This window comes from Rhinichthys klamathensis, unplaced genomic scaffold, assembly GCF_029890125.1.
Source record: "Rhinichthys klamathensis goyatoka isolate OS25496 unplaced genomic scaffold, OSU_Roscu_1.1 h1tg000403l_1, whole genome shotgun sequence".
Lineage (NCBI taxonomy): Eukaryota > Metazoa > Chordata > Actinopteri > Cypriniformes > Leuciscidae > Rhinichthys > Rhinichthys klamathensis.
The window spans coordinates 35,823-51,034 of NW_026606904.1; the positions used below are offsets into that span (position 1 = coordinate 35,823).

At 36.4% G+C, this 15,212-nt stretch overlaps 2 protein-coding genes across 2 annotated transcripts; both read right to left on the reverse strand.

The window, feature by feature from the left end:
* Positions 1–5,361: 5,361 nt before the first annotated feature.
* Positions 5,362–7,345, reverse strand: LOC130070350 (GTPase IMAP family member 7-like). The gene is made up of 3 exons (XM_056234724.1): positions 7,284–7,345; positions 6,687–6,722; positions 5,362–6,574 (listed from the first exon to the last, which is right to left on the reverse strand). The coding sequence occupies exons 1-3, from the start codon at positions 7,315–7,317 to the stop codon at positions 5,649–5,651; spliced, it is 996 nt and encodes a 331-aa protein (XP_056090699.1). The 5' UTR covers positions 7,318–7,345; the 3' UTR covers positions 5,362–5,648.
* A 5,434-nt stretch (positions 7,346–12,779) lies between these two features.
* Positions 12,780–14,763, reverse strand: LOC130070351 (GTPase IMAP family member 7-like). Its single transcript, XM_056234725.1, has 3 exons — positions 14,702–14,763; positions 14,105–14,140; positions 12,780–13,992 (listed from the first exon to the last, which is right to left on the reverse strand). The coding sequence occupies exons 1-3, from the start codon at positions 14,733–14,735 to the stop codon at positions 13,067–13,069; spliced, it is 996 nt and encodes a 331-aa protein (XP_056090700.1). The 5' UTR covers positions 14,736–14,763; the 3' UTR covers positions 12,780–13,066.
* Between the last annotated feature and the right edge of the window lie 449 nt (positions 14,764–15,212).

Here is a 15,212-nt window from a genome sequence, read left to right on the forward strand (position 1 = left end):
CAACCGTCTACCACAGTATCGCATCAGTAAGTGCATTGTAGTCTCCCTGAGGAAAAATTTGATTCATTTGTTGCTATAGGAGAGGAAGAATTCTGCAAACTCGTTAATTCATCTAAATCGACAACTTGTATGTTAGATCCTATACCGACTAAACTACTGAAAGAGATGCTTCCAGAGGTCATATATCCTCTTCTTACTATCATTAATTCATCTTTGTCTCTAGGATACGTACCAAAAACCTTTAAACTGGCTATGATAAAACCGCTTGTTAAAAAAACACAACTTGATCCTACAGAATTATTAAATTACAGGCCGATCTCGAATCTGCCTTTTCTATCAAAGATATTAGAAAAAGCAGTATCTTCGCAACTATGTTCCTTTCTAGAAAGAAATGATATCTGCGAGGATTTTCCGTCCGGATTTAGACCGTACCATAGTACTGAGACTGCTCTCATTAGAGTCACAAATGATTTGCTCTTATCATCCGATCGTGGTTGTATCTCTTTATTAGTGTTACTCGATCTTAGTGCTGCATTTGACACCATTGACCACAACATTCTTTTAAATAGACTAGAAAACTATGTTGGCATTAGTGGAGTTGCACTAGCATGGTTTAAATCATACTTATCTGACCGTTATCAGTTTGTAGCAGTAAATGAAGAGATGTCTTATCAATCACAAGTTCAGTATGGCGTACCACAAGGCTCAGTACTAGGACCGTTGCTGTTCACTCTGTACATGCTACCATCAGAGAAAGATATCATTAGGAAACATGGAGTTAGCTTTCACTGTTATGCCGATGATACTCAGCTGTATATTTCTTCAAAACCCAACGAAACCTACAAATTCACAAAATTAACGGAATGCATAGCTGATATAAAAAATTGGATGACTAGTAATTTCCTACTACTAAATTCTGAAAAGACAGAGATTCTAATTATTGGACAAAAAACTTTTGCTCTTAACGCATTATAGTCCTTCACGTCTATTGCGATCTCAAAACTCCGGCCAGTTGATAATACCTAGAATATCTAAATCGACTGCAGGCGGTAGATCCTTTTCCTATTTAGCACCAAAACTTTGGAACAGTCTTCCTACCATTGTCCGGGAAGCAGACACACTCTGTCAGTTCAAAGCTAGACTAAAAACACATCTCTTTGACATAGCATACACATAATACATTATAGACTTCTATAATTCAATGTTAGGCTGCATAGATTAGGTCAGCCGGAACTGGGTACACTTCCCTTAAATCTTGATGTACTCGTTACTCGTTGTACTCTTGATGTACTCGTTAGCCTGCCGGATCCAGGCCGTATCCAGATCTGACGAAGGAGATTCGCCTGGACCTGATGACAATGCAGTGCTGAAGTGTCCACTATCCTCTCCCTATGGAGGATCCCTTTCCCACTCTACAGATAAAGCGTTGTGAATTTCGGTTCGCGTACCCCGAAGTGATAAAATAAAACAAAATTATTTTTGTTAAAATAGAATAGGCTAGTAAAAATGCTGCGTGGCTAGTAATTTTGGAAAATCATTAGCCACATTGGCTAGTGAGCAAAAAAGTTAATGTCAAGCCCTGATCGTATCCATAAAACCCAGATGATACTACACAATGCTACAGCTGATGCCACAGTGGAAGTGAAAAAAAATACCTAAACGATGCGTTTTTGCCCAGAACTCGTGATCCACTAACTTACTGGAAAGAGAGAGCAGTAATCTTTCCTCATTTGTACGTCCTTGCTAAAAAATATCTTTGCATGCCAGCAACAAGTGTCCCTTGTAAAAGGATTTTTTCAAAGGCTGGAGAAATTATCTGTAAAAAAAGAAGTAGGCGAAGGCCTTCGACAGCAGAGAAATTAATATTTTTGAATAAAAATCCATAAGATTGATTTATTTTATTAATATTATTTTTTCATGACCAAAATAACATTTTGCACTGTGAAGAGCCTACAGGTTACAAGTTTCACATATTAGAAAAATACAATAATAAAAATAAAAAAAAAACATTTTTCTAATGGTTCATTGTCAAGGTTGTTTCAGATCAACACCTGCAAGTGACCACTAGGTGTCACCGTGGAGACGGGTGTCGGATTGATTCGAAGCCTCACAATATGGCACATATGCTTTAACTGTTTCATTGCCTCACGAAGCCTCGATCTGCCCCTAGGGCTGGGCGATATATCGCACGATATTGTTATGCGCATCTAATCAGTAAAGCCGGTTCTTTGATTAGTAGTAAATCACCTTCACCTGCTTTCAGATGGAAGATATGACACAGATATGAGTGTTAAATTAACACTCAAGAGTGTTGAAGTTAATGAGATAATTAAGTGATTAATTTAGTGATGATTTAGCATTATTGATGAACACCTGGTGTTAACAAGCAGAATCACTGAAGGAGAAAATCTAAAATTGTAAGCCACCGTTATGGCGATCAGTGTTTGCTTTAGTTGGGCTCTTGACACTTATACTTTCACTTAAAATTTTGTTTGTCTGCTGTTATTGATTTATAACAGTCAAATGAACAAAGAAAAGTGTGATCTGATAGTGTTGGTTGTGTTTTGGCATAATCATGCTGTGATCTGAAAAATGAAACTTATTCAGATGATTTGGATTAACTTGTTAGCAACAGTTTAGTGGTTCTACAGCATATGATAATCCGTATTTTTCTTATAATCCAAAACATTTAATAAAAATTGTTCTGATCAAATTTCTTTATTTAGAAACACAGACATCAATAATCAGCCTGTGAATCTCAACCGTGGTGATAATAATAATCCTTGTTGCCACCAATCACAACTCATTAATGGCTCCCATCATGCATTGCGGTATGAATAAATTATGATCTGAATTGTCTATGTAATTTACTTTTCCTAATTGAATATTCTGCTCGTCACCATTGTTGAGATGCATTGAGTGAATCTTGAGGTCTGTGTGTGCCTAAAAGAAAGGTTTTTTTTTTAAAAACAACTTTTAAGAAATCAATTATATTATATCTAAAATTCTGGATATTAATGCAGAATCTCAGTTATGCTGTAACCAACAGAATCAATAACAAACATAAATTTAAAATGATGAATGTCATAATATTACCAACACCATTAAATCACTTCTTTTCTTTGTTCACCTGGCAGTTATAACTCAGATACAACAGCCAAACAAAGTCTAAAGTTAATAATATAAGGGTCAAGAGCCCAACTAAAGCAAACACTGATCGCCATAACGGTGGCTTACAATTTTAGATTTTCTCCTTCAGTGATTCTGCTTTAGGTGTCTTCAATAATGCTCAATCATCACTCAATTAATCACTTAATTATCTTATTAACTTCAACACTGAGAGTGGACTCATATACATTCGCTCCCAGGAGTGTTAATTTAACACTGGAGTTTTTGCTGTGTACAAAGAGCCGTAGTTAACTGACAAGCTGAGCCATATCGCGGATGTATCGTCAGCAATATTAATGCGATATGGCTCAGCTTGTCAGTTAACTACGGCTCTTTGTAGTAAATGCCGCTCCATCTGAAAGCAGGTGAAGGAGATTTTCTACTAATCAAGGAACCGGCTTTACTGACGAGATGCGCATAACAATATCGTGCGATATATTGCCCAGCCCTACCCACCACTAATCACTGATGTCATTCAGAGTTAAAATCTTTGACTATATGCTTGATGTCTAATTTTTGCATTGGTGATTGTAGCCCAAAGATTCAACAATTTGAGAACCAAAACCAATATGAACATTTTTGAAAATATTTTGAGCATAAAAGATCTTGTGTTTGGACACTCAGACATCAAGAATCAGCATATGAATCTCAACAATGGTGACAATAAACAAACTAGTGACAAACAGATCAACTCTGAACATCACAAAACCAGCTACTAAAGTCCTAACAAAACAATAGCAAAATAAAAGCAAACAGAAAAAAACAATGAAAATTACAGGACAATTTAGCTGCATAATTTATTCATGCTGTAATGCACGATGTCAGCCATGGATGTGTTTTGATTGGTGGCTCCCATCATGCACTGCAACATGAAGCATGTGTGTGATTGTCACCATTGTTGAGATTCATATGTAGATTATTGATGTATGTGTGTGATTTTAAAACCTTCAGATTATTAAAGCACTGCTGGAATTGCTTACTGTAATGAAAAATTAATTATGCATTTGTATAATCAGTTTATAACGCTAGGTGAAATCAGTGAATCAGGACACTACAGGATTGTAGTTTCATCATCGACAAATGACCTGGGCTGCGTTTCCAATAAACATCGTAAGCCTAACTTGATCATAGAACAATTGCAACAAATGGTCTGTGTAATCAAAATAGGCTTACAGTGCTTTCATATATAGACGTGCAAATCAGATATAGACGTGCAAATGTGGCCATATTTTCAACATCATTTATAGTCTCCTTTATATATAATTTATACTGTTTCTGGACCAAATAAACACTCTCAGGATGCATTCAATTAAAACTCATGCTTATTTCAATGTAACTGCAAAGCAATTCACACAGTTTGTGTTTGTCAGACATATACAGAAGATCTTAGTGAGAATTAACAGAGGTTTAGATGTAGATATTTGTTTCATTTGAAGTCACCATTGTGGTGATCAGTGTTGCTTTAGTTGGGTTCTTGGTCCCCGCTTTTATTTTCTGCGTTAGCTTTTCTTTGGCTGCTGTAACTGTGTTTGTAAAACACAATTGTTGTGGCAGAAAAGCCAAGAAAAAGTAATATCATACTCAAAAAAATGTACATAATAATCACAAAATGAGTATCTAATGTTGTGTTTATATGTGGCATTTATAACCACCAACCTTGTGAAACTGCAATATTGGCGCAAATAGCTTTAAACTGATCACTTGCTTGAAGGTTTATAAAAAGCATGTGCACAGGATGTTTTGAGCAAATGTGTCATATAGTCACAAACAAACATCAAGATTTTGGATATGAATCACAACAACGGTGACAATCAAAACAAAAAAGCTTGGGAATCAAGGATGGGTTTTGTACTATGAAAGCTACCCATCATGCATTGCAGCATGAAGCTTTTTTTTTATTGCCACCATTGTTGTGAATCATATGCAAATTCTTGATGTCTGTGTGTGACTAGATGACTCACTTGTTCAAAACATTGTGTGCTCATCCCTTTTATATATCTCTAAACAATTGATTTTAATGCTATTGGTGCCAATATTGCACTTCCTCAAGTTGGCCAGCTGAAAATGCTAAAGCATCTGACAATATTAGATGCTTGTTTTTGTGATGATTTTCTCATCATCTCATGATTTTTGGACAAACACAAACTGTCTGTGAGTTGCTTTGCAATTACATTGAAATAAACATGCGTTTTAATTTAATGCATCCTGAGAGTGTTTATTTGGTCCAGAAACAGTATAAATTATACATAAATAAGACCATAAATGATGTTGAAAATATGTCCACAATGGCCACATTTGAACTAGTTTTTAACCTTGTATGAAGAGTGTCCATGAACGTCTAATTCGTACATTATTGGCACCTTCTATTTAGTGCACAAAGAGAAATGTCTTATTTTCAGAGTTACATATAACTGTATGTCTGAGCACAATCAACGTCTTGAAAAAGGAAATAAAGGTGTTCATCAAATACACAGAAATGATTAAAGATGGAGGCTTTGAATCTTGGTGAGGATCTCCATCATTTTTCTGTCATTAAAAGGAGAGAGTTCTGCCTCCAGTCTGGCCTGTCTGAGCTTTCCTTCATAATAACGCTTGTGCTCAATCATTTTAATCTGGTTCCTCTGATTCAGCTGTTCCAGCTCTCTGATCTTCTTTTCTTTCTCCTGCTCAGATGCTGTTAGTGTCTCTATTTTATGTTTTAGTTTGGTCTTTTCTTCAGTAAATCTGGACTCCAGTTCTCTTTCTTTCTCTTTTAGTTTCTTCTCGTACAGCTTCTTCAGTTCTTCTTCTTTAGTTTTCAGCAAGAGCTCCACACCCTGGTAAGAGTCACTGGTGTAAAATCCTCCTCCATTATCAGAAATCATGTCGTCTAGTTTCTCCAGCAGCTCCAGAACCTGATTACGGTCCTCCATGTCTTTATTGTTGAACAGGTGATATCTTCCTCCACAGCGAATCAGGGCTTCTTTCAGGTTTTCACTGGCTCCATCGACGTAATCTCTAATACTGCTGTCTGTCAGTTCATCACCGTGTGTGAAGAGGATGAGTGTATGTTTATCTGCTTCTTCTCCAAATATGGCTCTGATCTTCTCCACTGAAAGTCTCTCTTCTTCAGTGAATGGACCGAGTTTAATGACCAGGATGATGGCATGAGGTCCAGGTGCCGTCATGTTTAAACACTTACTGATCTCCAGTTTCAGATACTCCTCTGAAGCAGCTGTGTCAAAAAGACCAGGTGTATCTACCAAAGTAATTTTTCTTCCAGCCACTTCTTCAGTCTCTTTCCAGCACTCTTTGGTCACAGATGAACCACTTCTGGCGGCTCTGAAAACTCTCCTGCCCAGGACTGTGTTTGCAGAAGAGCTTTTCCCTGCTCCAGTCATTCCCACCAACACCAGTCTCATAGACACTTAAAAAATAGAAAAAACAAAACAAAACAAAAACAGAATAAGTTCATGTGAATGCTAAAACAGATTAATAGACCCAAACAAATGTGTATATCGTGAACATGTGTTACTCACTATTTGGAGAGTCAAAATCAAAGCTTCCTCTTCGAACTACAAAAGTAGAAAAAAAATAATTTCATTCTTTTTTTGTGCACATTTAAAGCTTTTCGATATAAGACATAGACTAGTTTACATTATTTGGAATAGAATGTTAAAGATTCCCACAATATACGATATGCTTACAATAGTCTTTTCATATTTAAAAACATTAGGCTAATTGTTAATAGTCTTTTAATATTACTTAAACAATTTTAAAGTAGTGAAAAGCCCAGATTTAAGGCAGCTCGACTTTGTAATTTGTTTCATAGATATTCACAGCACGCAGGCTACCTGTTTCCATTTCACTCAAACTTCATTTCAAATGTTTGCAATTGCTCTAACATGTATCAAAATTAAATAACTTGCAATATGAAATGGGGTAAATGATAATAGAAAGCTCAATTTAAGTTGGGCTATTTTCAGATTTGGGGTTAAACAGCATTAGCTACACGTTGAAAACGAAAGTAAACATTTCTGAAGAAAAAAAAACACACACATGACTGTGTTAAGTTACAAAATTAGACTATTTCGATCAAAGTTGGTCTCAAATTCTTCTTAAAAGCAGAAAATTACCTGCTGTCTGTGTTTTGGCGCTTGATGAGGCCATGATATTTACAGTAGATCCGCTGACAGCTCGCACTTTATAATGGCGAATCTCTCCTCGAGCGCTGCGATCACCAGAAGCAAGAAACAAGCGAAGTGATGTCCGGTTCGTGAACGAATCGTTCTTTTGAACCGGTTCTTTTTAGTGAACCAGTCGAACCATTTCACCAAATCGAACTGAATCGTTCAAAACATTTCGCGTCTTGAGTAAGGCACATTTTTCTAAAGTTACTCGCTTTCGGACGTGCCTGACAGTCACTCAAACTCAGACGAAAACAATCAGTTATATTTTAAAAAACTGTGTATCATTCGTTCAGTCGTTTTAAAAAAAAAATAATAATATTGAAAGTAGAAAAAATAGAAAGCAGTTTTCACACAAAAATCGAAAAACAAGAATTCAGCTTGATTTTTCGTTCTCAGGTTAGAAAAATGAATAAACAGCTTGAATATTGGATTTCGACACGTGGGCGGGAATGTAACACCCCTTTCCTCTGATTTGTCAGCCGAAGATCAAACTGTGTCGTCGTCAGTTCTTCACAGCAGAATGGCTCGACACAACCCGTACCGGTCCGGTGAAGAGTCTGTGAAGTTGCAATATTGCCAAATCTCTCATGCAGCAGAAACACAGGGTTTAAGATATGAATTAATTGGTAGGCTACAACACAATTATTAGAGTCAAAAGACATCAGTGAACCAGTCTTTTTAATGATGATGATTATAAAACCATCACCAGAAACCATCATCACCTGATCTCATTTCACTTTAGCTTTCTTTGCTGCTGCATATGTGTTTAACACACACACACTGGCACAGCAGCCAAAAAAAGACAAAGAACATAATAGGAGTTAATAGACCAACTAATGGAAACGCTGATCACTGTTATGGTAACTTCAAATTAAACAGAGTTAAGCCTCTGTTAATTCTCAATAAAACTTCTGCAGCGTCTGACAGAAATAAAGTCAATCTGGTTAGTAATAAGTGAAGCTGGTAATGCTGTTTGTGGAGTTGTTTATTCCTCCTCTGCTGAGATCTTGAGGGATTTAATGTCTTCTCTTCAGTGCATTTCACCGACTGTGTCTGAAGTCAGTTGTAGTTATTGTGTTTCTGCTCGTCTCTTTTTCTGTTCTCTTCTTTCCTTTATTGATTCTGCTTGTTAACAGGCTTATTAAGGCTGAACTTACTCCATATTTAATGTACACAGATTTTGTGGCTCAGATAAGGTCCAGCTCTGGTTTATTTCTTTGCTCTTGGCTGACATGTGGCATTGCGGTGGCCTGCTTGTGGCCCAGATCTGGCAAACAGGAGTGGGCCACCCAAGGGCCGTCATTCCACGCTGCATGTGGACCAGATCCGCATGCCACAAGTGCCAGATTTGGGCCGGCTCTGGGCCGACACAATGTTGCTATGTGGGCGCCCGCGCTCCCTCTTATGACATCATCACCCAGTTACGTAAAAAAACATGCTACCTTTGAAGAAACCCCAATAAATGTTATTTTAATGCGTTTTAACCCTCTGAGACCTAAGGGTATTTTTAAAATAAATTTTCCGTCTGGTGTTATTTACTAAAAAAGCTTGTAAAATATCAACCCTTTTGTGCACAGACAATTGACACACCTCTTTTTTTTCAGGACAAATTGAACTTTCAGCATATTTGTGTTGCATTGATGTCAGTTAATGTCAAGCCCTGATCGTATCCATAAAACCCAGATGATACTACACAATGCTACAGCTGATGCCACAGTGGAAGTGAAAAAAAATACCTAAACGATGCGTTTTTGCCCAGAACTCGTGATCCACTAACTTACTGGAAAGAGAGAGCAGTAATCTTTCCTCATTTGTACGTCCTTGCTAAAAAATATCTTTGCATGCCAGCAACAAGTGTCCCTTGTAAAAGGATTTTTTCAAAGGCTGGAGAAATTATCTGTAAAAAAAGAAGTAGGCGAAGGCCTTCGACAGCAGAGAAATTAATATTTTTGAATAAAAATCCATAAGATTGATTTATTTTATTAATATTATTTTTTCATGACCAAAATAACATTTTGCACTGTGAAGAGCCTACAGGTTACAAGTTTCACATATTAGAAAAATACAATAATAAAAATAAAAAAAAAACATTTTTCTAATGGTTCATTGTCAAGGTTGTTTCAGATCAACACCTGCAAGTGACCACTAGGTGTCACCGTGGAGACGGGTGTCGGATTGATTCGAAGCCTCACAATATGGCACATATGCTTTAACTGTTTCATTGCCTCACGAAGCCTCGATCTGCCCCTAGGGCTGGGCGATATATCGCACGATATTGTTATGCGCATCTAATCAGTAAAGCCGGTTCTTTGATTAGTAGTAAATCACCTTCACCTGCTTTCAGATGGAAGATATGACACAGATATGAGTGTTAAATTAACACTCAAGAGTGTTGAAGTTAATGAGATAATTAAGTGATTAATTTAGTGATGATTTAGCATTATTGATGAACACCTGGTGTTAACAAGCAGAATCACTGAAGGAGAAAATCTAAAATTGTAAGCCACCGTTATGGCGATCAGTGTTTGCTTTAGTTGGGCTCTTGACACTTATACTTTCACTTAAAATTTTGTTTGTCTGCTGTTATTGATTTATAACAGTCAAATGAACAAAGAAAAGTGTGATCTGATAGTGTTGGTTGTGTTTTGGCATAATCATGCTGTGATCTGAAAAATGAAACTTATTCAGATGATTTGGATTAACTTGTTAGCAACAGTTTAGTGGTTCTACAGCATATGATAATCCGTATTTTTCTTATAATCCAAAACATTTAATAAAAATTGTTCTGATCAAATTTCTTTATTTAGAAACACAGACATCAATAATCAGCCTGTGAATCTCAACCGTGGTGATAATAATAATCCTTGTTGCCACCAATCACAACTCATTAATGGCTCCCATCATGCATTGCGGTATGAATAAATTATGATCTGAATTGTCTATGTAATTTACTTTTCCTAATTGAATATTCTGCTCGTCACCATTGTTGAGATGCATTGAGTGAATCTTGAGGTCTGTGTGTGCCTAAAAGAAAGGTTTTTTTTTTAAAAACAACTTTTAAGAAATCAATTATATTATATCTAAAATTCTGGATATTAATGCAGAATCTCAGTTATGCTGTAACCAACAGAATCAATAACAAACATAAATTTAAAATGATGAATGTCATAATATTACCAACACCATTAAATCACTTCTTTTCTTTGTTCACCTGGCAGTTATAACTCAGATACAACAGCCAAACAAAGTCTAAAGTTAATAATATAAGGGTCAAGAGCCCAACTAAAGCAAACACTGATCGCCATAACGGTGGCTTACAATTTTAGATTTTCTCCTTCAGTGATTCTGCTTTAGGTGTCTTCAATAATGCTCAATCATCACTCAATTAATCACTTAATTATCTTATTAACTTCAACACTGAGAGTGGACTCATATACATTCGCTCCCAGGAGTGTTAATTTAACACTGGAGTTTTTGCTGTGTACAAAGAGCCGTAGTTAACTGACAAGCTGAGCCATATCGCGGATGTATCGTCAGCAATATTAATGCGATATGGCTCAGCTTGTCAGTTAACTACGGCTCTTTGTAGTAAATGCCGCTCCATCTGAAAGCAGGTGAAGGAGATTTTCTACTAATCAAGGAACCGGCTTTACTGACGAGATGCGCATAACAATATCGTGCGATATATTGCCCAGCCCTACCCACCACTAATCACTGATGTCATTCAGAGTTAAAATCTTTGACTATATGCTTGATGTCTAATTTTTGCATTGGTGATTGTAGCCCAAAGATTCAACAATTTGAGAACCAAAACCAATATGAACATTTTTGAAAATATTTTGAGCATAAAAGATCTTGTGTTTGGACACTCAGACATCAAGAATCAGCATATGAATCTCAACAATGGTGACAATAAACAAACTAGTGACAAACAGATCAACTCTGAACATCACAAAACCAGCTACTAAAGTCCTAACAAAACAATAGCAAAATAAAAGCAAACAGAAAAAAACAATGAAAATTACAGGACAATTTAGCTGCATAATTTATTCATGCTGTAATGCACGATGTCAGCCATGGATGTGTTTTGATTGGTGGCTCCCATCATGCACTGCAACATGAAGCATGTGTGTGATTGTCACCATTGTTGAGATTCATATGTAGATTATTGATGTATGTGTGTGATTTTAAAACCTTCAGATTATTAAAGCACTGCTGGAATTGCTTACTGTAATGAAAAATTAATTATGCATTTGTATAATCAGTTTATAACGCTAGGTGAAATCAGTGAATCAGGACACTACAGGATTGTAGTTTCATCATCGACAAATGACCTGGGCTGCGTTTCCAATAAACATCGTAAGCCTAACTTGATCATAGAACAATTGCAACAAATGGTCTGTGTAATCAAAATAGGCTTACAGTGCTTTCATATATAGACGTGCAAATCAGATATAGACGTGCAAATGTGGCCATATTTTCAACATCATTTATAGTCTCCTTTATATATAATTTATACTGTTTCTGGACCAAATAAACACTCTCAGGATGCATTCAATTAAAACTCATGCTTATTTCAATGTAACTGCAAAGCAATTCACACAGTTTGTGTTTGTCAGACATATACAGAAGATCTTAGTGAGAATTAACAGAGGTTTAGATGTAGATATTTGTTTCATTTGAAGTCACCATTGTGGTGATCAGTGTTGCTTTAGTTGGGTTCTTGGTCCCCGCTTTTATTTTCTGCGTTAGCTTTTCTTTGGCTGCTGTAACTGTGTTTGTAAAACACAATTGTTGTGGCAGAAAAGCCAAGAAAAAGTAATATCATACTCAAAAAAATGTACATAATAATCACAAAATGAGTATCTAATGTTGTGTTTATATGTGGCATTTATAACCACCAACCTTGTGAAACTGCAATATTGGCGCAAATAGCTTTAAACTGATCACTTGCTTGAAGGTTTATAAAAAGCATGTGCACAGGATGTTTTGAGCAAATGTGTCATATAGTCACAAACAAACATCAAGATTTTGGATATGAATCACAACAACGGTGACAATCAAAACAAAAAAGCTTGGGAATCAAGGATGGGTTTTGTACTATGAAAGCTACCCATCATGCATTGCAGCATGAAGCTTTTTTTTTATTGCCACCATTGTTGTGAATCATATGCAAATTCTTGATGTCTGTGTGTGACTAGATGACTCACTTGTTCAAAACATTGTGTGCTCATCCCTTTTATATATCTCTAAACAATTGATTTTAATGCTATTGGTGCCAATATTGCACTTCCTCAAGTTGGCCAGCTGAAAATGCTAAAGCATCTGACAATATTAGATGCTTGTTTTTGTGATGATTTTCTCATCATCTCATGATTTTTGGACAAACACAAACTGTCTGTGAGTTGCTTTGCAATTACATTGAAATAAACATGCGTTTTAATTTAATGCATCCTGAGAGTGTTTATTTGGTCCAGAAACAGTATAAATTATACATAAATAAGACCATAAATGATGTTGAAAATATGTCCACAATGGCCACATTTGAACTAGTTTTTAACCTTGTATGAAGAGTGTCCATGAACGTCTAATTCGTACATTATTGGCACCTTCTATTTAGTGCACAAAGAGAAATGTCTTATTTTCAGAGTTACATATAACTGTATGTCTGAGCACAATCAACGTCTTGAAAAAGGAAATAAAGGTGTTCATCAAATACACAGAAATGATTAAAGATGGAGGCTTTGAATCTTGGTGAGGATCTCCATCATTTTTCTGTCATTAAAAGGAGAGAGTTCTGCCTCCAGTCTGGCCTGTCTGAGCTTTCCTTCATAATAACGCTTGTGCTCAATCATTTTAATCTGGTTCCTCTGATTCAGCTGTTCCAGCTCTCTGATCTTCTTTTCTTTCTCCTGCTCAGATGCTGTTAGTGTCTCTATTTTATGTTTTAGTTTGGTCTTTTCTTCAGTAAATCTGGACTCCAGTTCTCTTTCTTTCTCTTTTAGTTTCTTCTCGTACAGCTTCTTCAGTTCTTCTTCTTTAGTTTTCAGCAAGAGCTCCACACCCTGGTAAGAGTCACTGGTGTAAAATCCTCCTCCATTATCAGAAATCATGTCGTCTAGTTTCTCCAGCAGCTCCAGAACCTGATTACGGTCCTCCATGTCTTTATTGTTGAACAGGTGATATCTTCCTCCACAGCGAATCAGGGCTTCTTTCAGGTTTTCACTGGCTCCATCGACGTAATCTCTAATACTGCTGTCTGTCAGTTCATCACCGTGTGTGAAGAGGATGAGTGTATGTTTATCTGCTTCTTCTCCAAATATGGCTCTGATCTTCTCCACTGAAAGTCTCTCTTCTTCAGTGAATGGACCGAGTTTAATGACCAGGATGATGGCATGAGGTCCAGGTGCCGTCATGTTTAAACACTTACTGATCTCCAGTTTCAGATACTCCTCTGAAGCAGCTGTGTCAAAAAGACCAGGTGTATCTACCAAAGTAATTTTTCTTCCAGCCACTTCTTCAGTCTCTTTCCAGCACTCTTTGGTCACAGATGAACCACTTCTGGCGGCTCTGAAAACTCTCCTGCCCAGGACTGTGTTTGCAGAAGAGCTTTTCCCTGCTCCAGTCATTCCCACCAACACCAGTCTCATAGACACTTAAAAAATAGAAAAAACAAAACAAAACAAAAACAGAATAAGTTCATGTGAATGCTAAAACAGATTAATAGACCCAAACAAATGTGTATATCGTGAACATGTGTTACTCACTATTTGGAGAGTCAAAATCAAAGCTTCCTCTTCGAACTACAAAAGTAGAAAAAAAATAATTTCATTCTTTTTTTGTGCACATTTAAAGCTTTTCGATATAAGACATAGACTAGTTTACATTATTTGGAATAGAATGTTAAAGATTCCCACAATATACGATATGCTTACAATAGTCTTTTCATATTTAAAAACATTAGGCTAATTGTTAATAGTCTTTTAATATTACTTAAACAATTTTAAAGTAGTGAAAAGCCCAGATTTAAGGCAGCTCGACTTTGTAATTTGTTTCATAGATATTCACAGCACGCAGGCTACCTGTTTCCATTTCACTCAAACTTCATTTCAAATGTTTGCAATTGCTCTAACATGTATCAAAATTAAATAACTTGCAATATGAAATGGGGTAAATGATAATAGAAAGCTCAATTTAAGTTGGGCTATTTTCAGATTTGGGGTTAAACAGCATTAGCTACACGTTGAAAACGAAAGTAAACATTTCTGAAGAAAAAAAAACACACACATGACTGTGTTAAGTTACAAAATTAGACTATTTCGATCAAAGTTGGTCTCAAATTCTTCTTAAAAGCAGAAAATTACCTGCTGTCTGTGTTTTGGCGCTTGATGAGGCCATGATATTTACAGTAGATCCGCTGACAGCTCGCACTTTATAATGGCGAATCTCTCCTCGAGCGCTGCGATCACCAGAAGCAAGAAACAAGCGAAGTGATGTCCGGTTCGTGAACGAATCGTTCTTTTGAACCGGTTCTTTTTAGTGAACCAGTCGAACCATTTCACCAAATCGAACTGAATCGTTCAAAACATTTCGCGTCTTGAGTAAGGCACATTTTTCTAAAGTTACTCGCTTTCGGACGTGCCTGACAGTCACTCAAACTCAGACGAAAACAATCAGTTATATTTTAAAAAACTGTGTATCATTCGTTCAGTCGTTTTAAAAAAAAAATAATAATATTGAAAGTAGAAAAAATAGAAAGCAGTTTTCACACAAAAATCGAAAAACAAGAATTCAGCTTGATTTTTCGTTCTCAGGTTAGAAAAATGAATAAACAGCTTGAATATTGGATTTCGACACGTGGGCGGGAATGTAACA

Coding starts and splice junctions, on each gene's coding strand:
- LOC130070351 (XM_056234725.1), bottom strand. CDS start 14,735: ATGGCCTCATCAAGCGCCAAAACACAGACAGCAG. Junction 14,141..14,701: donor CGCCAAAACACAGACAGCAG/GTAATTTTCTGC, acceptor CTACTTTTGTAG/TTCGAAGAGGAAGCTTTGAT. Junction 13,993..14,104: donor TGATTTTGACTCTCCAAATA/GTGAGTAACACA, acceptor CTATTTTTTAAG/TGTCTATGAGACTGGTGTTG.
- LOC130070350 (XM_056234724.1), bottom strand. CDS start 7,317: ATGGCCTCATCAAGCGCCAAAACACAGACAGCAG. Junction 6,723..7,283: donor CGCCAAAACACAGACAGCAG/GTAATTTTCTGC, acceptor CTACTTTTGTAG/TTCGAAGAGGAAGCTTTGAT. Junction 6,575..6,686: donor TGATTTTGACTCTCCAAATA/GTGAGTAACACA, acceptor CTATTTTTTAAG/TGTCTATGAGACTGGTGTTG.